The sequence below is a fragment of the Nerophis ophidion genome, linkage group LG21 (genome assembly GCF_033978795.1).
Source record: "Nerophis ophidion isolate RoL-2023_Sa linkage group LG21, RoL_Noph_v1.0, whole genome shotgun sequence".
NCBI classification, from domain to species: Eukaryota; Metazoa; Chordata; class Actinopteri; order Syngnathiformes; family Syngnathidae; genus Nerophis; species Nerophis ophidion.
This window is the reverse complement of record NC_084631.1, coordinates 23,637,940-23,665,414: the sequence shown is the minus strand read 5'-3', so window position 1 is coordinate 23,665,414 and position 27,475 is coordinate 23,637,940. Positions and strand designations below refer to the sequence as shown.

The following is a 27,475-nucleotide window of genomic DNA, read 5'->3' as shown; positions in this document are numbered from 1 at the left end:
AAATGGCCCACGCATGCTTAAATTTTTCCCTGTGCGGCCCTCTGTGGAAAAAGTTTGGACACCCGTGCCTTAGAGGAAAATTTAATTTAAAATTTTTGTATGCTCGTACAACATTTAAAACCTTTAGCATAGCCGTATGTGGAGTTCAATTATGGAGCGGATTAACCAAAGAAATGGAAAAAAAGCAGCACTATTCAGTTTAAGAGACGGTTCAAACTACAAGCATTCACAAAGTACACAGAACAAGAATTATGATGAACATCTTGAACCCTTTTTTCCCCCTTTTTTATTGAGACAAAGATGATTTATGTATTTAATATTTGTATGCTTATTATGGTATATTTATTTGTTCACTGTCCTGTTACAGAGAACAAGAAAATTGGATAAAATTGCTATGGTATTAAAAGGGGTAGGATTAAATAAACTCTGCTTCTTCCTACTCCTTTTTGGGTGTGCTATAATGAATCAACTGGAATTGTGTGATGCACTACATTGAACTGAACTGAACTGAAGTACTCACCCTGAGAATACACACTCCACCCTCCAATACAGTAGGTGGCGTAATGCACCTAAAACGTTAGTTGCGACCCGCCATAAAATAAAGAAGAAGAAAAAGAAGAAGCTGAAAAAGGACGAAAAAAAAACAAGATGGCATTTGACGTGAAAGGCGTTATTGTGGTTATTACAGTTAATTCATCTAAATCAGTACACACATGTCGTTTAATAGATTAAACGTCGTCTTTGATTGTTTGTGTACGAATACATTAGTTTGAGTGTACTTTGACGCTTCTCGTGCTAGCTTAGCTTGCTAGTTAGCTTAGCTTGTTAGCTGCTAAAGAGACGCAGAAGTTATCAACACTTGGCTAAGCAGCGATCAAGTGTGAGTGTAAAGTGTTGTGATTGTGTGAAAATGTGCGAAAGAACGTTAGCAGAGTACGAGGAGGAACTTTTTCCAACAGAAGTGAAGAAGGGACAACCTCAACTACTGGACGCTGTTTTCAAGAAACATCAAGTTGTGTTACAAACAGCAGGTATGTTCATGTTTTACCCTCACATGTTTACTAACTTTATATTTGATTATTAACACTATTGTTAAGTATTTATTAAGTATGATATTTTAAAACAATAACTATAGAAAATTGATGGATGGATGGAACTATAACAGCACATAGATGGGGAACTGCACTTATTTGGGAATGTTACCTACCATTCACAATCATTATAGATAGATATACAGATAGATAGATAGATAAATAGATAGATAGTACTTTATTGATTCCCTTAGGAGAGTTCCCTCAGGAAAATTAAAATTCCAGCAGCAATGTGCAGAATTGAGATCAAATTTAAAAAGTAAATAATGGGGGTATAAATGGAAACAAAATAGAAAAATATTACAATAAGAATAAAAATGAAAAGCGACAATGGGAATAAAAATATAACAGTAAAATAAGAATATAACAAGAGAAACTAGGCAGTAGTGAAGATATTATGAAAAAGTATTGCACTGTTATTGTTTTGCATCCGCTGTCATCGTAGTACCCTCCGTCCCCCTCCCCAGAGAGGAGTTGTACAGTCTAATGGCGTGTTGTAAAAATTAGTTATTTTAATCTATTAGTCCTACACTTGGGATGAAATATGAAATATTATTATGAAATACATGACGACGGATGTATTTTTGTAATGTATTCTAACTCGTAAATAAAAGTCAGCTTACAATGGAGTCAATGAGAGGTACTCTATTTCACCCATAAAACCCAATGAATAACCATCTAAAAACCTATCCGTAGCTGTTAAGCCCATACATCAGAAAAAGCAAAATTGCTGGTCATTATGTTCGATTGTCATCTATCATGGACTGAGCAAATGAATACAATGGTTAGCAAAGTGGGTTGCGCTATAGCAGTCACCGTTACCATGAATTGATTAACGTGGACCCCGACTTAAACAAGTTGAAAAACTTATTCGGTGTTACCATTTAGTTGTCTATTGTACGGAATATGTACCGTACTGTGCAATCTACTAATGAAAGTCTCAATCAATCAATCAAACTAGGAAGTGTTTTTCCTATGTAGGATCTAACATTCAGGGTCAAGTTTGTAAATTATTAATTCTGTGTCACTTGGATTATTGCTCAACAGTATGGTCACCCACTGCTGATACAAATATTGTTCAATTACAGATTGCTCAGAACAGGGCTGCTAGATTTGCTGTGGACTGTTCTATTAGAATTGTATTGACAAAGATGCATTCTAGCCTCTCATGGCTCACTATTTAGCAAAATAAGTCCTCAGCTTTGGCCACATTTTGCTGTTGCGTGACCAACACACAATTGCCCTCATTTTTGTTTGACCAGATGGACTCCTGCATATGCTGTTAACGGTCATGTTGTCATACCTCGTTCAAAGACAAACTCAATAATAAAAACAGTCATTTATAGGGCCATTGTTTTTTGGAATAATTAACCACTCCATATTCGTCTAATAAAAGTTAAATCAGCCTCTAGAAAAAGAGTACAAAGGCATTTACTGGAATGGAAATTACCCCAGTTGAGACAAAAACATTAAACAAAATTAATTTGCTATATTTTATGTCTTATTTTAAACCTGTGTTAATGTTCATGTTGATTGACGCAATTTCCCCCTTTTTTTTAAAACTTATTTTATACATTTATATCTAGTGCTAGATTATATTTTCAACTCATGTACAATCTTTTAGTTGAAATTTTGGATTTTTAATGTGTTTTGCAATTTTTTTAACCGTTTCGTTATATGTGATGTTTTGTGTGGCCCCCAGTAATACTGCCATGGCATCGGCAAATAGGGATCCTTTAATAACCAACAAATAAACCGAAACAGCTCAATTTACATTTGCTGACTTGAGGATTAACAAGTATTAGTGATATTGTTTTTATAAGCTCAAACGCAGACAAACTATTTATAGCGGCGACGTGATCACTAGCTTGTGTGTCTATGTTTACGTCATCGAGTGCTGAGCTGCTTCCTCGCCTTGGTGCTCGTAAAAATGTATTCTAGATCATAAATCATGTTTGTCATCTGGGTAGTAGAAAGATGAGGACATAATCCAACAAGTTGGTAAATTTTTGACAGGAAATGGCGAAAAAACCCCAAAAAGATGCGCAAGTCTAACCCCCTTTTGTTTGCAAGGATTATGAGTCATTCTTCATCTAAATGGGAATATAGGAACATCCTAGCAATCGGCATCCTAATGACAGCAGACATTGTACAGCTAGTGGTGTTTTGTTATGTATGTTGGCTCTCGTGATGTCTGTGCTAATGCGCTGTGTATGCTTGAAATTAACAAAAAAGGGACAAATAGATGGATGGTAAATATTACATGTTATGAATGTGCCCGTTACTACATTAAATATGTTAGGGCTTTCGCTGGGTATTAAAAAGCAATAAAAGTCATTAAATGGATTTTGGGAAAATTAAGGTGTTAAATGGCACTTAAAAAGTGTTAAATATGATGTCCAGAGACATTAAAAACATGTAATTTACAATTGTAGCACCTGGCTCATAGTCAATACGTCAATCCAACAAACGATAAATGAAAATGAACTTGGTAACGCTGAGGTCATTGATAAATTGCTACATCTGTCTGTTTCTCTTTTCTCCGTCTCTGGCTTTCGAACTGGATACAAGAGGAGGTGAGAAAAGCTCTGCCTCCATAGCGGAAACTGCTGGGCGGCAAAATGAAACGGCCCCAAAACTTTGCCCTTGTTTGGTGAGTGTAGGCTGTAGTCCTTAACTCTGACATCATGCCATGTTCATGAGAAAGCTGAACCTGTTTCATACACGACTGCTTTATTTCAGTCTGCACTTCAACACACATGAGCTAACTTGACTATCATTAGCAGCTCTGGTGTCGCACCTCACATGACCTACGGCGGCCTAGGATGGACAAACGTTTAAGACAATTCTCATAACAGACACAACAGTAAATGAATAATAGTTCCTTGAGCAGTCCTACACTTTATACATTATTTAATATCTACTGTAAACATTTGAAACAACTGAGATGTTTAAATAAGTCTGTTTATTTTTAATGCATCTAAGTGATGCGAATATCATCCTATGAGGTGCCTTTTTCTAAATGTTTAAAACAGTTTTCTATTTCAAAAACACATGCATCCTTTGCATTCCTAGTATAACATTTATTTATATATTATTCTATAAAACCTTTTAACTATTTTTTTTAATGTATCTTGATTCCAACATGTATCCTCCAGTTTGTGGCTATTATAATTTTACAGCATGTTTTAAAAAGATACCACTTAAAAAATGACTTCTGGGTGTATTGATCAACTAAGTCAGCATTAGATGTTTATTCAGAGGGCTTAAGTTTGGTTCCCTTTTTATAATTGTGATTGAAGGCACGTGATGATTGACGGACGGAACCTTTTGATTGGCTATTGTCTACAGCAGGTTCACAAAGTCAAAACACCGAATGCTACTGCAGAAAAATAAAATAAATACATTCTCAGATGAAACAGTCTTGCGCAGTGACAGAGACGGGCCCAATGATGGGGCCCCCTAAACACAAGAAAAATGTTTTCCCATCGACAAGTTTTAATCAGGTTTTAAAAAGTTAGCCATCCAGCCACTTTTGCTGGAACTTGCATTTTCCTGACATGTTTTCATTTTCTCGCTTTTGCCACAGCAAATTGATTGTTCATACTATCTAGTACAATTATTAAAGGGTATCTAAACTTTTTGTTAAATTTTGCCTGTCATTCACAATTCTTATGTAAGACAAGAACACACATTGTTCTTATTTTTGCATTCCAAGTCGTAAATAAACGTCCGCAAGATCCCAACAACTCTAATTGTAATAATAGAGTCAATGCCAGGGCCTATATTGTGCCTACAAAGCCCTCTAAATAAAAAATAGTTGATCAACATAATATACCCAGAAGTATTTTTTTAAATGTTAATACATCTCATTAAAACATGCTATAAAAATGCATATCCTTTGAAACTATGCCTTTTAATAGCCACAAACTGGAGTATACATGTTTTAATCAGGATACAATTCCAACAAAAAATGTGAAAAGGTTTAATGGAATAATAAATGAACATCATACTAAGAATCCAAATGATGCATGTGTTTGGAAATGGATGATGGATTTCAACATTTTGAAAAATGCTTATGATATTTGCATCCTTTACATGCATCAAAACATAAACTGAGTTAATTACACGTCTTGAATATATTGTATTTTACACCCTCTCAGTTGTTTAAAATGTTTACAGTAGATAGAAAAAGTTATCATAAGCAAATCTCAAACTGCTACAGTGTAAAGACTTCATAAAAACATTAAAAGAAGACAGTACATTTTTTAAAATTAGCTATGTGCTTTTTTTTTAAAAGTAGGTTTTTAGCCCTTTTTAAAAATCGTCAGCATCAAAAGCTCGGTCCCCGATTGTCTTGAGTCGTGTCCTGGGCGCGAGTAGACTCTGTTGTTGGCCTGACTAGGTCCTAGCTGAGGAGGTTGGTGAAGTAAGTGCATCCCCGTGCAGACAGTGGTGGGTGTGCAGGAGGACCAATGAAGGGTGCTAAGGCTGGGGGTGATGTGCTCATAATTCCGCACCCTCATCAATACCTTAGCAGCGCAATTAAGATAACAATTCAGGAGCTACAATTTGATCAAAAATCGATTGATGCATCTTTAATTTATGTACATTGATACAGTTTTACATTTCTTTTTGTTTCACTAAATAAGCATATATCAATTGCAACTTTTCAAAACAGTGCATTTGTGATAAGAAATTCCAATCACATTAAATGAAAATGTGTGCAAAGGTGGAACATAAGTGCCTTAAAATAAAGGAGCTGGTCGGATCTGTTGTTGAGTCAGTCAAATTTTAAAACTGTCTGCATTACTTTATTTACACTAAATAAATCGATTATTGACATTCAGTAATGGATTTTATAATTGCAATGCATCTAAACATCTATTATTTCCCCCATTTCTATTGCTAATGTTAGCCAACTTAGCTCATGTGTGTTGAAGTGGAGAGTGTTATAAAGCAGTCGTGTATGAAACAAGCTCACCTTCTTCATTACCATGACGTGATGTCACAGTTAAGGACTGCACCACCAAACAGTGGGAAAGTTTGGGTCCAGGAGCTTTCTTACCGTACTCGGCACCAGTCTGGACGACAAAGAAATCATTTCATTGTACAGATGAAACATGTTTCTTTTGTGCACATAACAATAAACCCTCTGAACCTTGATTTGTTTAGTTTTTGTTTCATCATTTATGTGCCATTCAAATTTCATACTTTATATGACTATTCACATACCCCCATATAATTCCTTTGATGATTTTACGGAATTACTTTCAGTTGTGTGCACTGACTTTGACTGTTTGCTCGATACAGAGGACTTGAATGTGCATGTAGTGTTTTATCATTGTTTCCTATTCAATAAAGAACGGTCCGAAAAAAGGATGAAAGAGTGAGAGAGTGACAGACAAGGAAAACTCTCAACTTTGATCTTCGCTCAGCAATGCATGGGGAAGGGTTGCACTTTTATGCAGAGATGGAATCGTTGATGGTGATACTCCATTAAAAAACAACAAGCTGATAAAATAGGTTTTTTTTGGGCCTAACAAAATTACCATAAAGAAAATTATTTTATGTGATGGCAAAAATGTTATGAATGTTTTTAAGTTGTTTTGTAAAGAGAATATTTTCTTATTTCTATGATAATTAAAGGGGCTGTTTGCATTGTTCTTAGTTTCATTTTTCAAACCAAAAAAATATAATAAGAACACCAATGGCTAGCTCAGGGGTCGGGAACCTTTTTTACTAAGAGAACCATGAAAGCCAAATATTCCAAAATGTATTTCTGTGAGAGCCATAAAATATTTTTTTAACACTAAATACAACTAAATGCGTGCATTTTTAAGACCAACATTTTTACAGTATAATAAGTCTCTTATTCTTTTTAATAACATTGTTATTCTAAAGCTAAGCAATAATAAATATAATACTTCTTACTTGGGGAGTGGGAAAAAATGGATTCGAATACAAATCAAATAATTTATGTTGTGCGATTCAGAATTGATTAAAATTTAAAAAGAATTTTTTTTTTTTTCCAATTAAAAAAAAAAAAAAAATTTTTTTTTTTTTTTAATTCAATCCAACAAACCACTACACAGCAATACCATAACAATGCAATCCAATTCCAAAACCAAACCTGACCCAGCAACACTCAAAACTGCAATAAACAGAGCACTTGAGAGGAGACACAAACACGACACAGAACAAACCAAAAGTATTGAGAAAAAAAATCATCAACAACAGTATCAATATTAATTATAATTTCAGCATAGCAGTGATTAAAAATCTGTCATTGACATTATCATTAGACATTTATGAAAATTCAAAAAAAGTGTCACAGTAGCTCACACTTGCATCGCATCTCATAAGCTTGACAACACACTGTGTCCAATGTTTTCACAAAGATAAAATAAGTCATATTTTTGGTTCGTGTAATAGTTAAAACAAATTTACATTATTGCAATCAGTTGAGAAAACATTTGTCCTTTACAATTATAAAAGCTTTTTACAAAAATCTACTACTCTGCTTGCATGTCAGCAGACTTGGGTAAATTCTGCTGAAATCCTATGTATTGAATGAATACAGAATCCTTTTAAATCGGGAAAAAAAATCGTTTTTGAATCGAGAATCGAATCGAATCGAAGAAAGTCGATATATTGTCAAATCCTCACCCCAAAAATCGATATTGAATCGAATCGTGGGACACCCAAAGATTCACAGTCCTACTTCTTACCATTATTGCGACATCTTGAAAAGGTGCGATAGAAAACAGATGGTCGGATTAAAATGCATGAGAACGTTTTATAATTTTAACGTTATTTTTAACACTGTGATTACAAGCGGAATTATTCATTTCTTATCGTGTTAAGCAATGTCAGCTAAGATTTATCTGAGAGCCAGATGCAGTCATCAACAGAGGCACATCTGGCTCTAGAGCAATAGGTTCCCTACCCCTGGGCGAGCTTATGCCACCATTAGTGGTTTAACAAAACAGATTTATCAAAATAGGTCTATATTTTTTACAACTACTAATTACATTGAATAAAAGAAAATGTCACTAAATGCTGTCTTGTCCACACGTACACACAGGGAGTGTGTGCACATACGCAAAAACAATCCCAGTGAAACAACGAACAATTTTGCTGTCATTTTGTTGTTATGATAGAATATACATTCAGTGATGGCTAATGTTAGTAGCAATCTTAAGTAAAAACATTAGAACGGTTTGGCATCAGAGGGCTGGTTTTGAACTGGGTAGGAAGTTACTTAACCAACAGGAAGCAATACATGAAGCTACTGTTCGTCTATGGTTCTAAATGTGTCTTGTGGCATACCCCAAAGATCAATACTGGGACCCAATTGTTTAATCTTTGTGTAAAAGTTACAAAGGACTTAGTTAGTGATATTTGCGGACGTTACGACCACATTTTGATTACAAAGTTCAAGGATGTAATTAATCATATTCATCTCACTATGTGAATCTCGTGTCACGAGTGACATATTAAAAGCAGGAAGAGGGCGTGATATAATGCAGTGGTTCTCAACCTTTTTTCAGTGATGTACCCCGTGTGAACATTTTTTTAATTCAAGTACCCCCTAATCAGAGCAAAGCATTTTTGGTTGAAAAAAATAGATAAAGAAGTAAAATACAGCACTATGTCATCAGTTTCTGATTTATTAAATTGTATAAATTTGTAGTGGTCTTTCTTGAACTATTTGGAAAAAAAATATATAAAAATAAATAAAAATTTGTTGAAAAATAAACAAGTGATTCAATTATAAATAAAGATTTCTACACATAGAAGTAATCATCAACTTAAAGTGCCCTCTTTGGGGATTGTAATAGAGATCCATCTGGATTCATCAACTTCATTGTAAACATTTCTTTACAAAAAAAGAATTATTTAACATCAATATTTATGGAACATGTCCACAAAAAATCTAGCTGTCAACACTGAAAATTGCATTGTTGTATTTTTCACATTTTATGAACTTTTACTCATATTTTGTTGAAGTATTATTCAATAAATATATTTATAAAGGAATGTTGAATTGTTGCTATTTTTTAGAATATAAAAAAAAAATCTCACGTACCCCTTGGCATACCTTCAAGTACCCCCAGGGCTACGCGTACCCCCATTTGAGAACCACTGATATAATGCTTATAAAAATTGGGAAAGTTAGCGCCCTCTCGGCGGCCGCATAAATGTGGCAAACCAAGAGTTCAAACCAAGAGTTTAATGAGAAGTGTGTGTGCGTAGCTCGCCAGTGTAAGTAGTTGTCGTTTTTCAAGGCAAAACTGTCGTCCACAAAATATTTAATAACTTACAAGAGGACGGTGGCCTATTGTTTAGGGTGTCCGTCCTGAGATCGGTAGGTTGTGAGTTCAAACCCCGGCCGAGTCATACCAAAAACTTAAAAAATTGACTCATTACCTCCCTGCTTGGCACTAAGCATCAAGGGTTGAAATTGGGGTTCAAATCACCAACAATGATTCCTGGGTGCGGCCACCGCTGCTGCTCACTGCTCCCCTCACCACCCAGGGGGTGATCAAGGGTGATGGGTCAAGTGCAGAGAATAATTTCACCACACCGAGTGTGTGTGTGACAATCATTGGTACATTAACTTTAAGTCATACATTTTCCCACCACACTGTCCACTCGTTAAATGTACTTTATAATATTTGACATGATTTAGTGAAAATTAATGTGTTTGGTTTTCGTCCTGCAGACGTCCAGCAGCTGATTAAATGTCAAGAAAACTGTCTCTGTCATACGCACAGAAGAAGCATCACTTGGAAGCAAGAGGATCCACAGCCACACCATGACAAAGACAAAGAAGAGGACTCACCCCCTCGTATTAAAGAAGGAGAAGAGGAGGAGCCAGAACCATCCCACATCAAAGAGGGAGATCTCTGGATCAGCCAGGAGGGAGAGTGTCTCTTTGGGCAGGAGGAGGCTGATCTTACCAAGTTTCCACTGACTGTTGTCTCTGTGAAGACTGAAGACCATGAAGACAAACCACCTGAGTCCTCACAGCTTCATCACAGTCCAAGTAAGCACAACATCCACATATCATCAAATACAATGTTTGTAACAGTTGTTCATCCAGGGTCCAACATTCTCAGGGTGGAGATATATTTACTTGCTTTTTAACACGACCATTTCCAGTAAAAGTATACTTTGTTAGAGGGGAACTGCATTTCAGTTTCAGTTTCAGTTCAGTTTCAGTTTATTTTCAGGCTAACAAAAACATATTCAAACATGGATCACGATTCAAAAATGAATAACATGACTGAAACAGGCAGAAGCAAAAAAGCTTATATTCCCAACAGAATTTTTTTTACATTCAATTAAGTTACCTTTTCTAATAATTTTGTAATACAAAAAGAAATATAGTCATTCAGCATTTACATTTAAGTTGCCCTTTAACAAATAATACAAAAATATGTACTTACACACATGCACTTTTTTGTAAATAGGTAAACATACATACCTTCTAAATACAACATTTAACCAAACAAAGATACATTTCTAATTCACATAACTTTTTAAAATACATTGTGACATGTTCTTTTTGAAATTAAATACTGAGTCACTCATTTTTATTTCTTTACCAACAGAATTCCACAAATTAACACCGAGAACAGATAAACATCTACGTTTAACAACTAATCTTGCTTTTGGTAAAATAAACTTAGATTCATCTCTTAGATTGTATTTGCTAGTCTGTAGAGAGAAGTATTTTTGATTTCCTTCTGGAAGAGAATTTATTTTTGCTTTGAACATTATCTGTGTTATTTTATAATAAACAATATCTTGAAATTTCATAAGTTTTGATTTAACAAATAATGAATGGGTATGGTCATAATATCCTGCTTTGTTTATTAGCCTTACAGCTTTTTTTTGCAGCAAAACAATATCATTAATTACGGTTTTAAAAGTGGTTCCCCAGACTTCTACACAGTATGTCATGTATGGAAGTATTAAAGTATAATAAATTGTTAACAACGAATTATAATTAAGTAATTCTTTAGTTTTATACAAAACACCAAGTGTTTTTGATATTTAAAAAAATATATAATTTACATGTTCTCTCCATGATAATTTATAGTCAATTATAACTCCCAAAAACTTAATATCAAAGACACGCTCAATTTTATCTCAATTTATTTTAATATTTACTTCATTAGATACCTCAGTTTTGGTACCAAATATCATACATTTTGTTTTAGCAATATTAAGTGATAATTTATTCATATCAAACCAGTTTTTAAGCACTGTCATTTCTTGTTCTATTTTTACCAAAAGTTCATTAAATTTTTTTCCAGAACAAAAGATGGTTGTATCATCAGCAAACATAAAAAATGTTAAGAAACTTGATGCATCACAAAAATCATTAATGAAAATTGTAAATAACTTAGGACCAGTTATAGAACCCTGAGGAATTCCACAAACTATATTTTTAAATCCAGATATTGTATTATCCACCTGAACACATTGTTTTCTATTTTCTAGATAGCTCTTGATCCAGGACAGAGCTGGCCCTCGGATGCCGTACTTATCCAACTTATTTATTAACTGTCTGTGGTCAATGGTATCGAAGGCCTTTTTTAAATCAATATAGATGGCTATTGTAAATTCATCATTATCCATAGCAGTACTAACCTCCTCTAGCATATGCATTACTGCATACGTAGTTGTTCGATTTTCCCATTTAAAAACAATCTTCATGTAAGACAAGAACACATAGGTTTTTCCATTTCTTATGCATTCTAATTTTGAAATACGGCAAGTACGAGGTGGCTAACAATGAAGCTAAAACAAGTCCTCTTTTGCAGTGGTTCTCAAATGGGGGTACGCATACCCCTGGGGGTACTTGAAGGGATACCAAGGGGTACGTGAGATTTTTTTGTAATATTTAAAAAATAGCAACAATTAAAAAATCCTTTATAAATATATTTATTGAATAATTCTTCAACAAAATATGAATGTAAGTTCATAAACTGTGAAAAAAAATACAACAATGCAATATTCACTGTTGACAGCTAGATTTTTTGTGGACATGTTTCTTAAATATTGATGTTAAAGATTTATTTTTTTGTGAAAAAATGTTTAAATTTAAGTTCATGAATCCAGTTGGATCTCCATTGCAATCCCCAAAGAGGGCACTGTAAGTTGATGATTACTTCTATGTGTAGAAATCTTTATTTATAATTGAATCACTTGTTTATTTTTCAACAAGTTTTTGGTTATTTTTATGTATTTTTTTCCAAATAGTTCAAAAAATACCACAATATTTTGCACTGTTATACAATTAAATGAATCAGAAACTGATGACATAGTGCTGTATTTTACTTCATTATCTCTTTCTTTCAACCAAAAATGCTTTGCTCTGATCAGGGGGTACTTGAACTAAAAAAAATGTTCACAAGTGGTACATCACTGAAAAAAGGTTGAGAACCACTGCTCTATTGTGCCCTCTAAAAAAACATCCAAAAACCACCAACAGTACTTCATTTACATGTCATGACCTGTTGGAGCCATCTAACTAAAAATAAATGAGAAATGACGCATTTGTGTTGGTTTTGAGCGGTGACGCAATCAATGCAGGCTGTCACATTGATAATCAACCTGACACAGGTGCGCGAGCTGCGCACACAAGAGATGCCAGCAGAAATTGTTTTCCACCGCTCGATACCGCTCAGTGTTGAACCTTAGTCTGAAATCAAAAGAAAGTACAAAGGGCTTAAGTGACGCTGTTTTGGTTTTGTTTATTGATTTGGGTTTGTTTGTTTACTTTTACATGGCATACATTCGCAACACATATTTCATTAGTTGCTCATTCAAACACTCACCCACTACAACCTGGACATCTTCAAGCAAAACGACAGCAAGTAAGTGATACCGCAGCTTGTGGAGAATTCCATCCAGAGGCGTCGTTAAGGCTTATGTTTGTTTAAAAAGCCGAGCCAACATGACCTAAATATTAACAAGTATAAGAGATAATCTTATTATAAGCGCTAACACAAACAAACTATTTTAGTGCCGTTGTGATCACAGAGAGCTAACTTATTCTACTATATTGACATAATGAGCTGCTGCATCACCTCAGAGTTGGTAAAGGTTAATTCTAGGTTATAAATCATGCATATCACCTGGATAGTAGAAGGTTGTGGACATAAACCCACAAGTTGGTCAACTTTGACCTCCAACTTAAACCTGAAGATGGTCAGAAAGACACAAAAAAAACTTTTTTAACCCATTGTGAGGATTATGATGAATTGTTAATGTAAAGGGGAAGATATAAACATACCATCAGTCTTTATCCCAGTGAGAACAGACATTGTACAGTAAGTGATTGTTTTATTATTTTTGTAGACTGTATTTCCTTGAATTGCCGCCGGGGCGCTAATTAATTTAAAACCTCTTCTCCCTCCTGCGCTTACCAAAGGCATGCGGTAAAGGTAAGCATGCGCTGATGATTTTAAAACCTCTTCTCACTCTGGCACTTACCAAAGGCATGCAGTAAAAATTTGAGTGTGATGTAAGGATACCACCATGAAAAGCACATTTAATAAAAAAAACGTTATTATAATCTTACCTTTTCTTATAGATAAATTCCATCCCAGCTCCTTCTGATCTAAAGCATCGGTAATTTGTTTATAGAAGTCTTCCTTATCTTTCTTCAGTTTTAAAAGTCTCTCTGTCTCGATGGAGATCTTCCTTTGTTACCTCCTGCTTCGATTGAAAGTCCAGTTTAGAAAACTGTTATCATACCGCTGCTATCAGTTAGCTCGGCTCCTCAAGTGCAGGCGACGACAGAATTATCCTACAACAACTCCTCCTCCCGTTCTGCTCCGTGGGTGATCTCTTTATCCCACCGCTGCCACCATGAAGTGTTATTGTATAAATAATACACTGGGTATTTAGGACTGGAACATGCTTTATTTCAGCCCGGTTGTTTACATAGCCACCATAGGTGTGTTACATCCTAAAAGGTCCGTCGTGCACCCCCAGCGTCATATCCGTCCCAGCACATATACCGTCACTCATTGTCACTTCTTCTGCAGCCGAGTAGTCGCAAGAAGGATCACTAGCGCCCTCTACCACCAGGAGGCAGGAGTCATTTAATGACTCATATTTGACACACGCAGCTGTGGTATATTAATAAAACATAGCTACTTACTGTTCTTTTTAGCATACCGGTATTCAATAGTTTGGACCTTAAATCCTACTGAATAGCTCTTAATCTTCTTCCCTTTATGCAATTTCAAATTACTGGTATTAAAATCAGCCTCCTCCATTTTGAAAATGATGACAGGGGAAGTGTCACTGGTGACGTCACGAGTTTGACCCGGCGGTAACACTAAGCATGCGCTAATTATTTTGCGAAGCGATTTTGACCCGGCAGTAATTAAAGGCAGGCGCATACTATATGCGCATACTATATGCCCAGCGGCAATTCAAGGAAATACGGTATCTTGAATTGCACTTAGCAATACTACTACACGATACCTAGTGTTTCTCCAAAGCTGCATCTGTTTAGCTTCTAAACCTTGTAGATCATCCTCCTTATATTCAGGATCAAAAAGAGAAGTTTCTGGATCATCATTTGTCCCCAAGTAGTCTTTGGTGTCTTTCATAAAGTCTGCCATGAAAAGTAGTGTTGTTGGTGTTGGAGGGAAAGTGAACAATGTAATGCGTCTGTGAAATTAATACACCCTTGTATGCTTAAAAAGACCTTAATGCGTGAATATTACATGTTATTATGAATGTTACTACATGACATATATACTTAAAGTGTGTATATAAAACCGTGATGGAGGTTTTTGGATGTTTTTTAGAGCGCTATGTAGGCGGAATAGAGCGATTCCCTTTGGCTCCATTGTTAGCTGACACTTGTTCTTATTTATTTATTTACTTGCCTGCAGATGTCCAGCAGCTGATTGGTTGTCAAGAAAAATGTCTTCTACAGCAGCAAGGTGGTAGCTTCACTTTAAAGAAGGAGGATCCACAGTCCCCCTTTATTAAAGAGGAAGAAGAGGAAGTGTGGATCAGTCAGGAGGGAGAGCGTCTTCAAGGACAGGAGGAGGCTGATCTCACCAAGTTTCCACTGACTGTTGTCTATGTGAAGACTGAAGACCATGAAGACAAATCACCTGAGTCCTCACAGCTTCATCACAGTCCAAGCTTTGAGAACATAGAGGTGGAGCCTCCAAGCAGCAGCTCAACTCAACACATGACAACAGAAGCTGATGGAGACCACTGTGGAGGATCACAAGCAGACAAGTTCTTAGCTCCACTATCAAATAGTGACGACATAACGTCAGACGTTGATGTAAATATAGAATCACACTTGAGAACCCACGCAGGAGAAAAACCCTTTAGTTGTTCAGTTTGCACAAAGAGCTTTGTTAGAAAATGGCAGTTGAAACGACATATGACAATACACACAGGAGAAAGACCTTATAGGTGTTCTGTTTGTGCAAAAGGCTTTGTTAGAAACTCTCATTTGTCTCGTCACATGAGAACACACACAGGAGAAAAACCTTTCAGCTGTTCAGTGTGCGGTGAAAGATTCGCTTTCAAATGTAACATGCAAATACACATGAGAACACACACAGGAGAACCCCCGGACAGTTGTTCTGTTTGTGCAAAAGTCTTTGATAGAAAAGCTCATTTGTCTCGTCACATGAGATTACACACAGGAGAAAAACCTTTCAGTTGTTCAGAATGCGGCATCAGATTCTCTTACAAATGTAACATGCAAATACATATGAGAACACACACGGGAGAAAAACCTTTCAGTTGTTCAGAATGCGGGCTCAGATTCTCTAACAAATGTAATATGCAAATGCACATGAGAATTCACACGGGGGAAAAACCTTTCATTTGTTCAGTTTGTAATAAAACATTCTCTCGCAGACCTAATATGCTGTTACACATGAGAACACACACAGGAGAAAAACCTTTTAGTTGTTCAGTGTGCGGTGAAAGATTCCCACGCAAACGTACTATGCAATTACACTTAAAAACGCACAAATGAGAATAACGTTTTCTTTTCCAAAGTCTTCTTTCACTAATAATCTATTGCGGGGCTACTCGAGAGTCTGAAAATAAGTTTGGGTTTGGACTATGAGTCAGCCTTGGCACAATCTGGACCCAGCCATCCAACTTTATATATCATAAGTATTAAAATATTGTTGAGTTATTCGGTTAGAAATTAAATAAAAACATGATTTATTATATTTAAATATGATCCACAACAATCTGTTAAAGATAAATGTTTCAATGTGACACTTAAATAAAACATTGGCAAAATATCACATTCACATAAAAGTGTTTAAATACTTCCACAGGAATACGTCACACCATGACCTTTAAAAGGGTTTCTGTGGGTCATTACAAAGCCTTAAATGTCATTAAATGAATTTAGAAAAATTTTAGGCCTGAAATGACTTTTAAAATTATTAATGATGTCAAGAGCCATTAAAAAAAATTATTACAATTGTTATTGATAGTCAATAAGTCGATTATTTGAAGATAATAAATTAGAATTAACTCTATAACTTTGCCATAAATTAATTCATAAATTATAAGTTACCTTTTTTCATCTCTGGCTTTCTAAAAGGATACAAGAGGTCCCACTCTGGGAATCACTCTCAGCACCTGAAGATGTTTATTTTTGACAATGGACCTAAATGGACAGACAGAGAGAAGCCTCTTGTCAATCATCCACAATCTTTGTTTCAGTAAGCAGGCAGGCAACTAGCTTACACAAAATACAAGGAGCACTGCTAAGAAAGAAACGTTAGGCGCAAACAAGATGATCATAAAGCCAAATGTTCCTGTTTGGGAATATTTGATCTTCAAACTGAATGAGCAATATGAGCCCATCAGCAAGGCCCAACTAGCAAGTCACAAAAAAAACAACCGCCCAAACCAATTTTTCCAATTGGGGAACATACCGCACTTTAAGATGTTCAATATTTATTGAAGTACACATTTTGCTAACAGACATTAAGAGTCTATTTTATTTTTTGTGTTTGTTTACCTATTTTGGATAATGAAGTTACAGACTTTACTGCAGTGAAAATATACTACAGTAATGAAAATACTCTGTTTATTGTGTTTGATTAGATGCCTTATTACTATTGTTTTGTATATAATTAGTACTCTGTTTTTCTTGGGTTTACTGGATATCATTTAACAATCTTACTAACATTTGTATTCTTAGTACTATGAAGATTTCTGACTCCAGGAGAATACAAAGGTGGCCAACTCCTGTAACAATGAAATAGAACTTGTATTTTGTTTTAGTTTATTTTGTTCATGTTAGTACCTTCTTTGTACAGCAGGGGTGTCTCGTGCGTTAGTCATGTACATTGTAAATAACGTAAATAATTCAATGTATTTACTCTGATGATTAACATGTGTGATGACTGTATCACGCTGATAGTATATATTTGTACCATGAATTGATTAACGTGGAACCCGAAAAACTCATTTGGGTGTTACCATTTAGTGATCATTTGTACGGAATATGTACTGTACTGTGCGATCTACTAATAAAAGTTTCAATCAATCAATCAATGTTGGGTTCATTTGTGTCAGGTAGATTCCAAAGCCAACCACTGCAGGGCGTGCTTAATGCCAGGTACATTGGAGACGGTGCCAAACACTTTAACATTTCATAAAACAAATTACAATGACAAAAAACTAATGAACAAAAGACAAAATAATGATTACTTACGCAAACCAAATTAAAAACGGAAGAAACTTTATAATTTCAGAACACACGAATAAAAATTTTCTGAGGGCAGAAAATGAATGCTTCAAATCACAGACTGACAGCTAAGTCAACCAATATTTTGTCCTTGAGTCTTTACGTCGTCTCTATTGCCATCCATCCATCCATTGTTCTACCGCTTGTCCCTTTCAGGATTGCCAAATGATTGAATAAACTCCATAAAATATGGCAAAATTACACGCCTAGCCTTAAATACTAAAAACGTTGCAAACGATTTTTTAAATGTTATTTAATCTTCTATTTTTTCTCTGCCCCCCCCCCCCCCCCCCTTTGTTTACCTTTATCTCATCTTTTTTGTAAGGGGCGCTGAAAGCCGGCAGACCCGTCAGCGATCCTGTTCTGTCTCCCTGTAATGTTTGTCTAAACTTGAATGGGATTGTGCTGAAAATTTTAATTTTCCTGAAGGAACTCTCCTGACGGAATAAATAAAGTACTATCTAATCTAATCTAATCTAACAAAAGTGTCCGCCCTGAGATCGGTAAATCTTGAGTTCAAAGCATAACATCCTATAACAATGGGACCCATTACCTCCCTGCTTGACACTCAGCATCAAGGGGTTGGAATTGGGGGTTACATCACCAAAATTATTCCCGGGCGCGGCCACTGCTGCTGCCCATTGCTCCCCTCACCTCCCAGGCGGTGGACAAGGGAATGGGTCAAATGCAGAGGACACATTTCCCCACACCTACTGTGTGTGTGACAATCATTGGTACTTTAACTTTAACTTAAAAGTGGGAACTTGCTACCGGACACCTGATGTTTACAGCGCAGCTAACATACTCAGAAGTGTATTCATGCACAATGATTTGGTGTCAATACAATCATTGATAATGTAAGGTATATTATTACAACAATTGATTATATAATTGGGTTGCAAACACATAAGCTAAAGGCACTTCTGGGTTTCAGGCCATGGTCTAAGTCCCATTAGGCTACTGTTTATTTATTATTATTAAATACTGTCATATTTTAAAAGGATTAAAGGCCTACTGAAACCCACTACTACCCACCACGCAGTCTGATAGTTTATATATCAAAGATGAAATATTAACATTGCAACACATGCCAATACGGCCTTTTTAGTTTACTAAATTGCAATTTTAAATTTCCCGGGAGTTTTTTCTTGAAAACGTCGCGTAATGATGACGTGCACGTGTGACGTCACGGGCTGTTAGGAAATATGAGCGCTGCACACACACACGGCTAAAAGTCGTCTGCTTTAACCGCATAATTACACAGTATTTTGGACATCTGTGTTGCTGAATCTTTTGTAATTTTTTCAATTAATATTGGAGAAGTCAAAGTAGAAAGATGGAGTTGGGAAGCTTTAGCCTTTAGCCACACAAACACACAGTGATTCATGTTTAAAATTCCCGGAGGTGAAACTTTATTATGGATCACAGCAAACATGGATTCAGACCAGCAGGTTTCGGTGAGTCGTTTCTTACCGGAGATCAGCTGACCTTGCGCCGTCCATAAAACTGTCGTCGACTTCCCTGAGACACTGCGTCAAGACACCCGTGGACAAACACCTATGACTATCAGGTACTATTAAACTCACTAAAACACTAGCAACACAATAGAAAGATAAGGGATTTCCCAGAATTATCCTAGTAAATGTGTCTAAAAACATCTGAATCTGTCCCAATGCAATCGTGTTTTTTTTTTAACTTGATTTTTTTTCCTTTTTTTTCTAGTCCATCGCTATCAATATCCTCAAACACGAATCTTTTATCCTCGCTCAAATTAATGGGGAAATTGTCGTTTTCTCGGTCCGAATAGCTCTTTTTGTTTGAGGCTCCCATTAATAAAAATGTGAAGAGCCATCAACATGTCTGCAACTTCCGGTAAAGGCAGGGCTTTTCTGTTAGCGACCAAAAGTTGCGAACTTTATCGTGGATGTTCTCTACTAAATCCTTTCAGCAAAAATATGGCAATATCGCGAAATGATCAAGTATGACACATAGAATGGACCTGCTATCCCCGTTTAAATAAGAACATCTCATTTCAGTAGGCCTTTAAAGGCAAATATGAAAGCGATCATAAGACAATATTTAATATGGGATGTAGTGTTTTCTTTTACAATCTTAAGAAAAAAAAATTTTTTTCTAATACAAACCGTTTATCATCACCAAGACCGCGTTACTGCTACCTCACTTCCTTTGACACATCATGTATTTACACCTGAGGGGTCCACAAATTAAGCATTAATACATGAGAGACAAAGTTGGAGTTATTCGTGCATCGCTCAGGAACGTATTTGATTGACATAACGAGTGCTGTGCTGCTGTGATCTGCTATCTGCCAACTTGGTTTGCAGTTGATTTCCTGATATAAATATTAGTCTCATCTACAATTCATGTCTGCAGTTGTTTTTTATGCTGTGATGTCCATATGTTGTCTCATTATTTAGCTATAAATACCCCTGTTCAGCAGTGTTTGCTAGCGATATCAAGATACTACTATATATTTGACACTACTATATATTTTCTTGATGCTAACAAATATCACCAAAGACGCAATAATGCGGTCATCCGTGTCCAATTAAAGCACAATAAACTAAGTTTTAGTTTTTTGTAAAGAAAATGGACAATAAAAAAACGGTAGATTGGACCAACAATCACACATTTTTTTTTACTAGGACTTAACTTTATTTGCACAAGCTATATTTAGGCGTAGCAACCACAGAAGAACACAAACTAATGTGATCTCTTATCCTTTCTTTATGTTTGGTTCTGCTTTCAAACACTACTAATATAGAAGAGAATACACTGGATTGCATCACGAAAAGTTTTTCAAACAAATCAAATGTTCAAACAAACATTTTACAAAGTCATCACTGCAGACACGAGCACGGTCCAATTGTATTCCAAGTAGATGAAAGTTATTATTTCAAGAGACATTTCCTTATATTTCCTGACTTTATTACCTTTACGGGACACTTCTTTTATTACCTTTTTAGGACTCTATGGAAGCTCTTTCCTATCTATATTTGAACGACTGGAACACCCTAGAATAGAACAGCAATTTGACATTTTTCTGCTCAAACTTTGCATTCAATCTTACTTGTTTCATTGCTATCCTCAAGCTGCTTGACCATCGTTTCAATTAAGACGATTAACGTGGACACCGACTCAAACAAGTTGAAAAACTTATTCGGGTGTTATCATTTAGTGGTCAATTGTACGGAATATGTACTGTACTGTGCAACCTACTGATAACAGTTTCAATCAATCAATCAAAAGAAAAAAAACGGATGTGACGTCATATGCAACACAGCAATTATGGTATATATACTTTTATATTGCTCACATTTTTGTTCAATGATTTCAAATATTTAATACGAATTGTAATTTTTTGAATGCAAATAAAGATATGTAAAAAAAACAAGTCGACAAGAAGAGACACCTTGCGCATGCGCTGATTTACCGCGTCGTCTAATAACAAACCCACAGCAGAGCATTCTGGTCCTAGTTTGCGTTATTCTGAGATTTCTACGTTTCTGTTCAGTTGTCTACCATATGACAAACAACATCTATTTAATTATTTGTGTCAGGATAAACTCGACCTGTCTCGGTAAGCTTCGACGCTTTAATACTAGCTGAGCTTGCTAGTTAGCCTAGCTTGCTAGCTGCTAACAAAGAATTGCGGCTGTTGAAGAAATATTTTGTATTTTGTGAAACTTGAAAGAAATAAAGCACAGTACGAGGAGGAACTTTGTCCAGCAAAATAGGAGAAGGACCGACAACATTTCAAGAAACAAGTTGTGTTTACACAGAACAGGTTTGTTTACTTCTTACTCTCACATGTTTACTAACTTTATATTGGATTAATAACATGAAAAGATACTCGGAATGTCTATATTGAGTGGGCGCATTGTGAATAACGTCATGCTTAGTTGGCAATGGAAATGTAATGTAACAATTATTTGCACATACAAACATTGCAGTGTAATAATAATATACAATGGTTAAAAGAAATTAACTTGGGTGTTTCCCACAGAACTGCAATCTATTCACGGCGGTTAGAGCAAGCCGAGGCGGTGTCAAGATGATGTCATCGTACAATTTGCATAATTGGCCCAAATGAGTATACATTTTAGAACAGTCAAGTCCATTTTTTAATTCATATCTACTCGTACCTCAACTTACGAGTACCTTAATTTACAAGTAACATGAGCTACGAGCTGTCTCTCAGCTTTGTGTTATGTTATAAATTGTGAGCGTACCCTGATATTTAATGTTATAATATTATCAATGATATTTGTCAAAGGGTTGTGTTATTTGGGCAGTAAAGAGTTATTATATTATTCCACATTGCCGTTTCTGCTTCGTTTACGTGACAAATAAAACTGAACAACAAAGTGATGTCCGTATACATTAATGTAGTTACAAGCATATTCATACCAACATGTCATATTTACCGTATATTTTGATCATTTTCAGCATTACCGCTTCACATTAATATTACAATGTTCGCTATTTCCTTAATAACAACTACTGCTAGTTCTAATCACGCCAGACTTGATGAGAGACAACAAAGACTACTTTGGGAGAATCAATGATCCAGCAACTTCTATAATTGATAATGAATATAAGGAGGATGATCTGCACGTTTTAGAAGCTGTGTGAAACACTAACCATCATGTACCTACACAAGATATACAAACTATCGACATAATAAAACAATCACTTACTGTACAATGTCTGCTCTCACTAGGATGCCAAGACTTGTGTTTCCCAATTTGATGAGGAATTCAGCATATCCTCACTCAAGAAGGGGGAAAAACAAGTGTCTTTTCATGTGTTTCTTGCCATATCCGGGTCTAAGTTGGATGTCAAAGTTGACTAACTTGTGGGTTTGTGTCCAGAACCTTCTACTATCCCCGTGAGAGGCATGATATTTATGCTGCATATTGAGGAAACATATGAGATTACAAAGCCAAATGTCTCATTGTGGATAATGTCATCTTTAAATTGGATGGGCAATATGAGCCCATCAACATTTTACATACACACTGCTATATATATATATAATGTAGTAACAGACAAGTTCATACCAACATGTAATAAGTTTTATATACACACTGCAAGTATATATCACAGACACCTTCATAACGAGATATAATTTGTTTTGTTTACACACTGCAAGTATATTATATATAATGTACTAACAGACTCTTTCATTAGAATATATAATATGTTTTGTACACACACTGCAAGTATATTATATATAATGTAGTAACAGACTCCGTCATTTGAATATATAATATGTTTTGTACACACACTGCAAGTATATTATATATAATGTAGTAACAGACACCTTCATAACTTAGACTCCCTTTTATTGCCATTCAAATTTGAACTTTGCAGTACAGATAAAAACAACATTTTGTTGCATTAGCTCATGGTAGTGCAGGATAAAAGAGCCATAAGGTGCAGATATACATAAATAGATTACTGTACAGATAACTATATTGCATTTTTGCATATGCATCCACGTTTATGGATGTATGTTATATTGTCTTTATATTCCAGTGAGTTAATCCATTAAAGCGAGTACGCAACATCCTGAAGGACAGTTACTATCCCGCACATGGCCTCTTCAACCTGCTACCCTCTGGAAGGAGGTATAGATCGATTCGTGCCAGGACCACCAGAATGTCTCACAGTCTGTATCCCCAGGCTGTGAGACTGCTAAATGAACAGCATGCCCCTTTACTGCCCCTGACCATCTTATTACCTCACTCTTCACCACCTCAATAATTGTGCTCTGGACATTGCATTGCTGCAGCATCAACGCAACACCCATCAAACATCTGACTGTTCCCACCCCCCACGTCCCTCTATACGCGTTCTCATAGACAAATGCTAAGCTAAACTGTAAACTATGGTCAACCTGCACATCAATGCAGTTTCTATGCCGCTGGACAAAGCTCAAATGAAATCTCGTTGACATGTATGACTTAAGTGTTATTTATGACAATGACAATAAAGGAATTGATTGATTGAGGGAATTTAGGGGATTATTTTAATGTGTTCAAAAGTCTTACGGCCCGAGTGAAGAAGCTGTTACATAACCTGGAGGTTCTATTACGGAGGCTGTGGAACCTCTTTCTAGAGTAACAATGTATAATATGTTTTATATACACACTGCACGTATATATATAAAATGTACACGCTCACAGTACAGAGAGCTTTGCGACTCTGCTGTAAAGTAACACAAATTAGGAGGAAACATATGAGATTACAAAGCCAAATGTCTCATTGTGGATAATGTCATCTTTAAATTGGATGGTCAATACAAGCCCATCAACATTGACGAAAGAGCGAAAATGCCGTGATCATGTGATGGCAACAAACAAAAAGACAACATCCGACCTGATTTTTCCAAATGGAAAAAAAAAACACTCTAAGATGTTCAATATCTCTTTAGGTTAAATTTTTGCCTACAGAATTGAGTCCATTTTATTTTTGGTTTCTTTATTTATTTAATAAGCCAATGTATCTACCTTCCAATTACAGTACAATGGCAAACAATTTACCAGTAATAAGAAATAAAAGTTTATATCCTTTTAAATGGTTACTTGCATTATTATATATTATGATTACATTACATTATAAACACAATTGTTTTTTATATCTTTTATTTCTTCAGTTTACGAGCACTATGTAGACAAAAGCTCAAAGTCTGTCTCCATAAGAACAAATATTTTTGAAGAAAACTATTGCATCTTGTTTCAATGTGTGGCACCTTAAGATTAGAAAATATTGATTGACAGTCTAAAATCAACGTGTCTGTATTTAAATTTTATTTTTTCAGATTTATGCATTTTATGTGTAAAATATAGAATTGGAAAATTAAATTACAATTTTGGAGAAAAAAAATCGCAATTAGTTTTATTTGTACTATTATTTATTTTATTTTTTCAAAAATAATGCAGTCCGAGTTACAATACAAACCTCTATTATTTAAAAGTTACACTTTTAGGACTTTTGAGGAAATTTAAAGTGGTCAAAATTGTTTATGGGAAAATTAGAAACGTGTATATTTAAAACAGTTTATATTTAAGTGTACATCTACTCGAATCGAATTTAAACAAAACATCGGTATTTATCAGTTTACAACCTTATGAATCTAAATCAAATCGATTCGGGAGATTTGCCATGAAACCCAACCTGAATTATGAACATCTTGAAAGTAAACATGGTGACTGCTGAAATCCTGAGAGACATTATCAGAACATACGCCTGTGCAGGACATTGTGTCATGTGACTGAGCAAACCTAGATTTTTCTAAAGCAAGTGTTTTATTTTATTTTGTCCTCCAGACGTCTGTGAAGAACATAATCTCCCTGGGCAGCAGGAGTGGACGTCCACGATGGAGCAAGGAGAGCCACAGCCCTTACACCTTAAAGATGAAGAGTCACAGCCCCCACATATTAAAGAAGAAAATGAAGAACACCGCATCAGTCAGAAGGGAGAGCTGGAGGAGTTCCCATTTACTGTTGTCATTGTGAAAAGTGAAGATGATGAGATCCAAAGTGAAAGTGAGGTGGAGCCTTCAAGCAGCAGCTCAACCCAACACAAGACAACAGAAGCTGATGGAGACGACTGCGGAGGATCACAAGCAGACAAGGTCTTTGCTCCACTATCAACGTCACACCCGCCTGACATTGATGATGAAGACTCTAAAGCTGAAAGGACATGTCACTCTGACAACACATGCTTTATATGTTCTTACTGTGACAAAACCTTTAACGACCGTCGTAATATGAAAAAACACACCAAAATACACACTGGAGAAAAACCTTTTTCCTGTAAAATCTGCAGCAAAGATTTTACACAAAGGCACCATTTGCGAAGACACATGAGAACACACACTGGAGAAAAACCTTTTTCTTGTTCAATCTGTGGGAAAGGTTTTACACAAAGTCAGTGTTTGAAAAGACATACAAGATTACACACTGGAGAAAATCCCTTTACCTGTTCAATCTGTGGGAAAGATTTTGTACAATGTCACAATTTGAAAGTACACATGAGAATACACACTGGAGAAAAAACGTTTACGTGTTCAATCTGTGGTAAAGGTTTTGTACAAAGTCAAAACTTGAAAGGACACATGAGAATACACACGGGTGAAAAACCTTTTTCCTGCTCAGAATGCGGTAAAGGTTTTGGCCAAAAAACGGTGCTGATAGAACACATGAAAATACACACTGGGGAAAAACCTTTTTCTTGTTCAATCTGTGGTAAAGATTTTGTACGAAGGCGTTATTTTCAAATACACACGAGAACACACACTGGAGAAAAACTACTCTCCTGTTCAATCTGTGGTAAAGATTTTGTTCAAAGTCAACATTTGAAAGTACACATGAGAACACACACGGGTGAGAAAGTGTTGAGTTGCAGTGAGTGTGGTGAAAGATTCTCTTATAAGTACCAGTTTAAGAAACATAAATGTGCTGGTGAGAACAGCAGCACAAAATGAAGCTGCAGGATTTTCAATCAATTTTCAAGACTTGATTAACTTTGACTTTCTAACATCATCACATATAACATGTGTGTTACAGTATTGTGTGTGTGTAACACAATCTTGCTTCTATGCTTCTACCATTTATAAATTAGATATTTTAGATTGGTGCTTCTTTGCAGTCAAGTACATGCATTAATATACTACATTGTGTACTTTTATTTAAAAACAAAACAATATGACTGAAAAGGTGAGACTGAATAATAAAATACATATTTTATATACAATAAACATTGTTTGTGTATATGGATATTCATAATTCACAGTTATACTTACTCATAATTGTGTGTTTATATAGTTTTGTAATAATGAAGTAGTAGATGTTTTCATTCATGATTGTAAATGATTCCATAGATAAACTCCTTTACATGACATACATATTTGTTTTACATGTGTTCATATCTTTGCTTTTGAGTATACATACATCCCCCTTAGTTCATATTTACTGGTTCACATCTGAAACATCTTCTGGACCACTTCTGGAATCATATTATTATTAACTTTATACATCATTTGAGCAGTTGTGTTTTGTACAAGATTATTTACTTTTAATATGTGTGACTTTATAAATAATTTAAGTCTTGATAGTCCAATCTATTGCCTTTATTACTCTTTTACGATTATTTTATATGTATGTCCCCAGACCTTTATACAACAAGCAATGTGTGCTTAAACTAAATAATGCTGTGGAATAAATGTAGTTATTTGTTGAGTATGTATTTTGTTCTATTTAATATGGCAGTCAATATTGTTATTTATATGATTTTTAGATACAATTATGAAGGAAATATATTTATATAGCACATTTTCGACAGTTGTCTCAAAGCCACATTAGTTGAACACGGTTCATGTTAATGAGCCAGTCAATAGATTCTGTTTGCTCGTCAATGTCACAACCCTCCAGTCTTTTGATCAAATGTGATATACTAACATGTTAACAAGGCAGAGCAAAGTGGTTTAAATTTAAAGAAAAAAATCAACAGAGGAGTGACTAATCATATTTAGATTTGTTTTGAGTCCCTTGTGACATTATTCCTCTCT

The 27,475-nt window shown here is 35.4% G+C and overlaps 2 protein-coding genes across 2 annotated transcripts in view; both read left to right on the top strand.

Moving 5' to 3' along the window:
- LOC133540258 (uncharacterized) overlaps positions 1-17,680 on the top strand; it is a 61,707-nt gene extending 44,027 nt beyond the window's left edge. The window contains exons 9-11 of the mRNA XM_061882851.1: positions 839-1,031; positions 9,820-10,143; positions 15,023-17,680. Coding sequence (XP_061738835.1) covers positions 839-1,031; positions 9,820-10,143; positions 15,023-16,137 — 1,632 coding nt within the window. The 3' untranslated portion in view covers positions 16,138-17,680. The remainder of the gene's footprint in view (positions 1-838; positions 1,032-9,819; positions 10,144-15,022) is intronic.
- Positions 17,681-21,326: 3,646 nt separating this feature from the next.
- Positions 21,327-27,146, top strand: LOC133539917 (oocyte zinc finger protein XlCOF6.1-like). The gene is made up of 3 exons (XM_061882252.1): positions 21,327-21,478; positions 21,593-21,685; positions 25,233-27,146. The coding sequence occupies exons 1-3, from the start codon at positions 21,424-21,426 to the stop codon at positions 26,390-26,392; spliced, it is 1,308 nt and encodes a 435-aa protein (XP_061738236.1). The 5' UTR covers positions 21,327-21,423; the 3' UTR covers positions 26,393-27,146.
- The last annotated feature ends 329 nt before the right edge of the window (positions 27,147-27,475 follow it).

What these genes read in the sequence shown, in the direction of transcription:
- LOC133539917 (XM_061882252.1), top strand. Translation starts at nt 21,424, where the DNA reads ATGACAAACAACATCTATTTAATTATTTGTGTCAGGATAAACTCGACC. An exon ending in GATAAACTCGACCTGTCTCG is followed by an intron (nt 21,479 to 21,592) that starts GTAAGCTTCGAC and finishes GAAACTTGAAAG; the next exon opens with AAATAAAGCACAGTACGAGG. An exon ending in GTTGTGTTTACACAGAACAG is followed by an intron (nt 21,686 to 25,232) that starts GTTTGTTTACTT and finishes TTTGTCCTCCAG; the next exon opens with ACGTCTGTGAAGAACATAAT.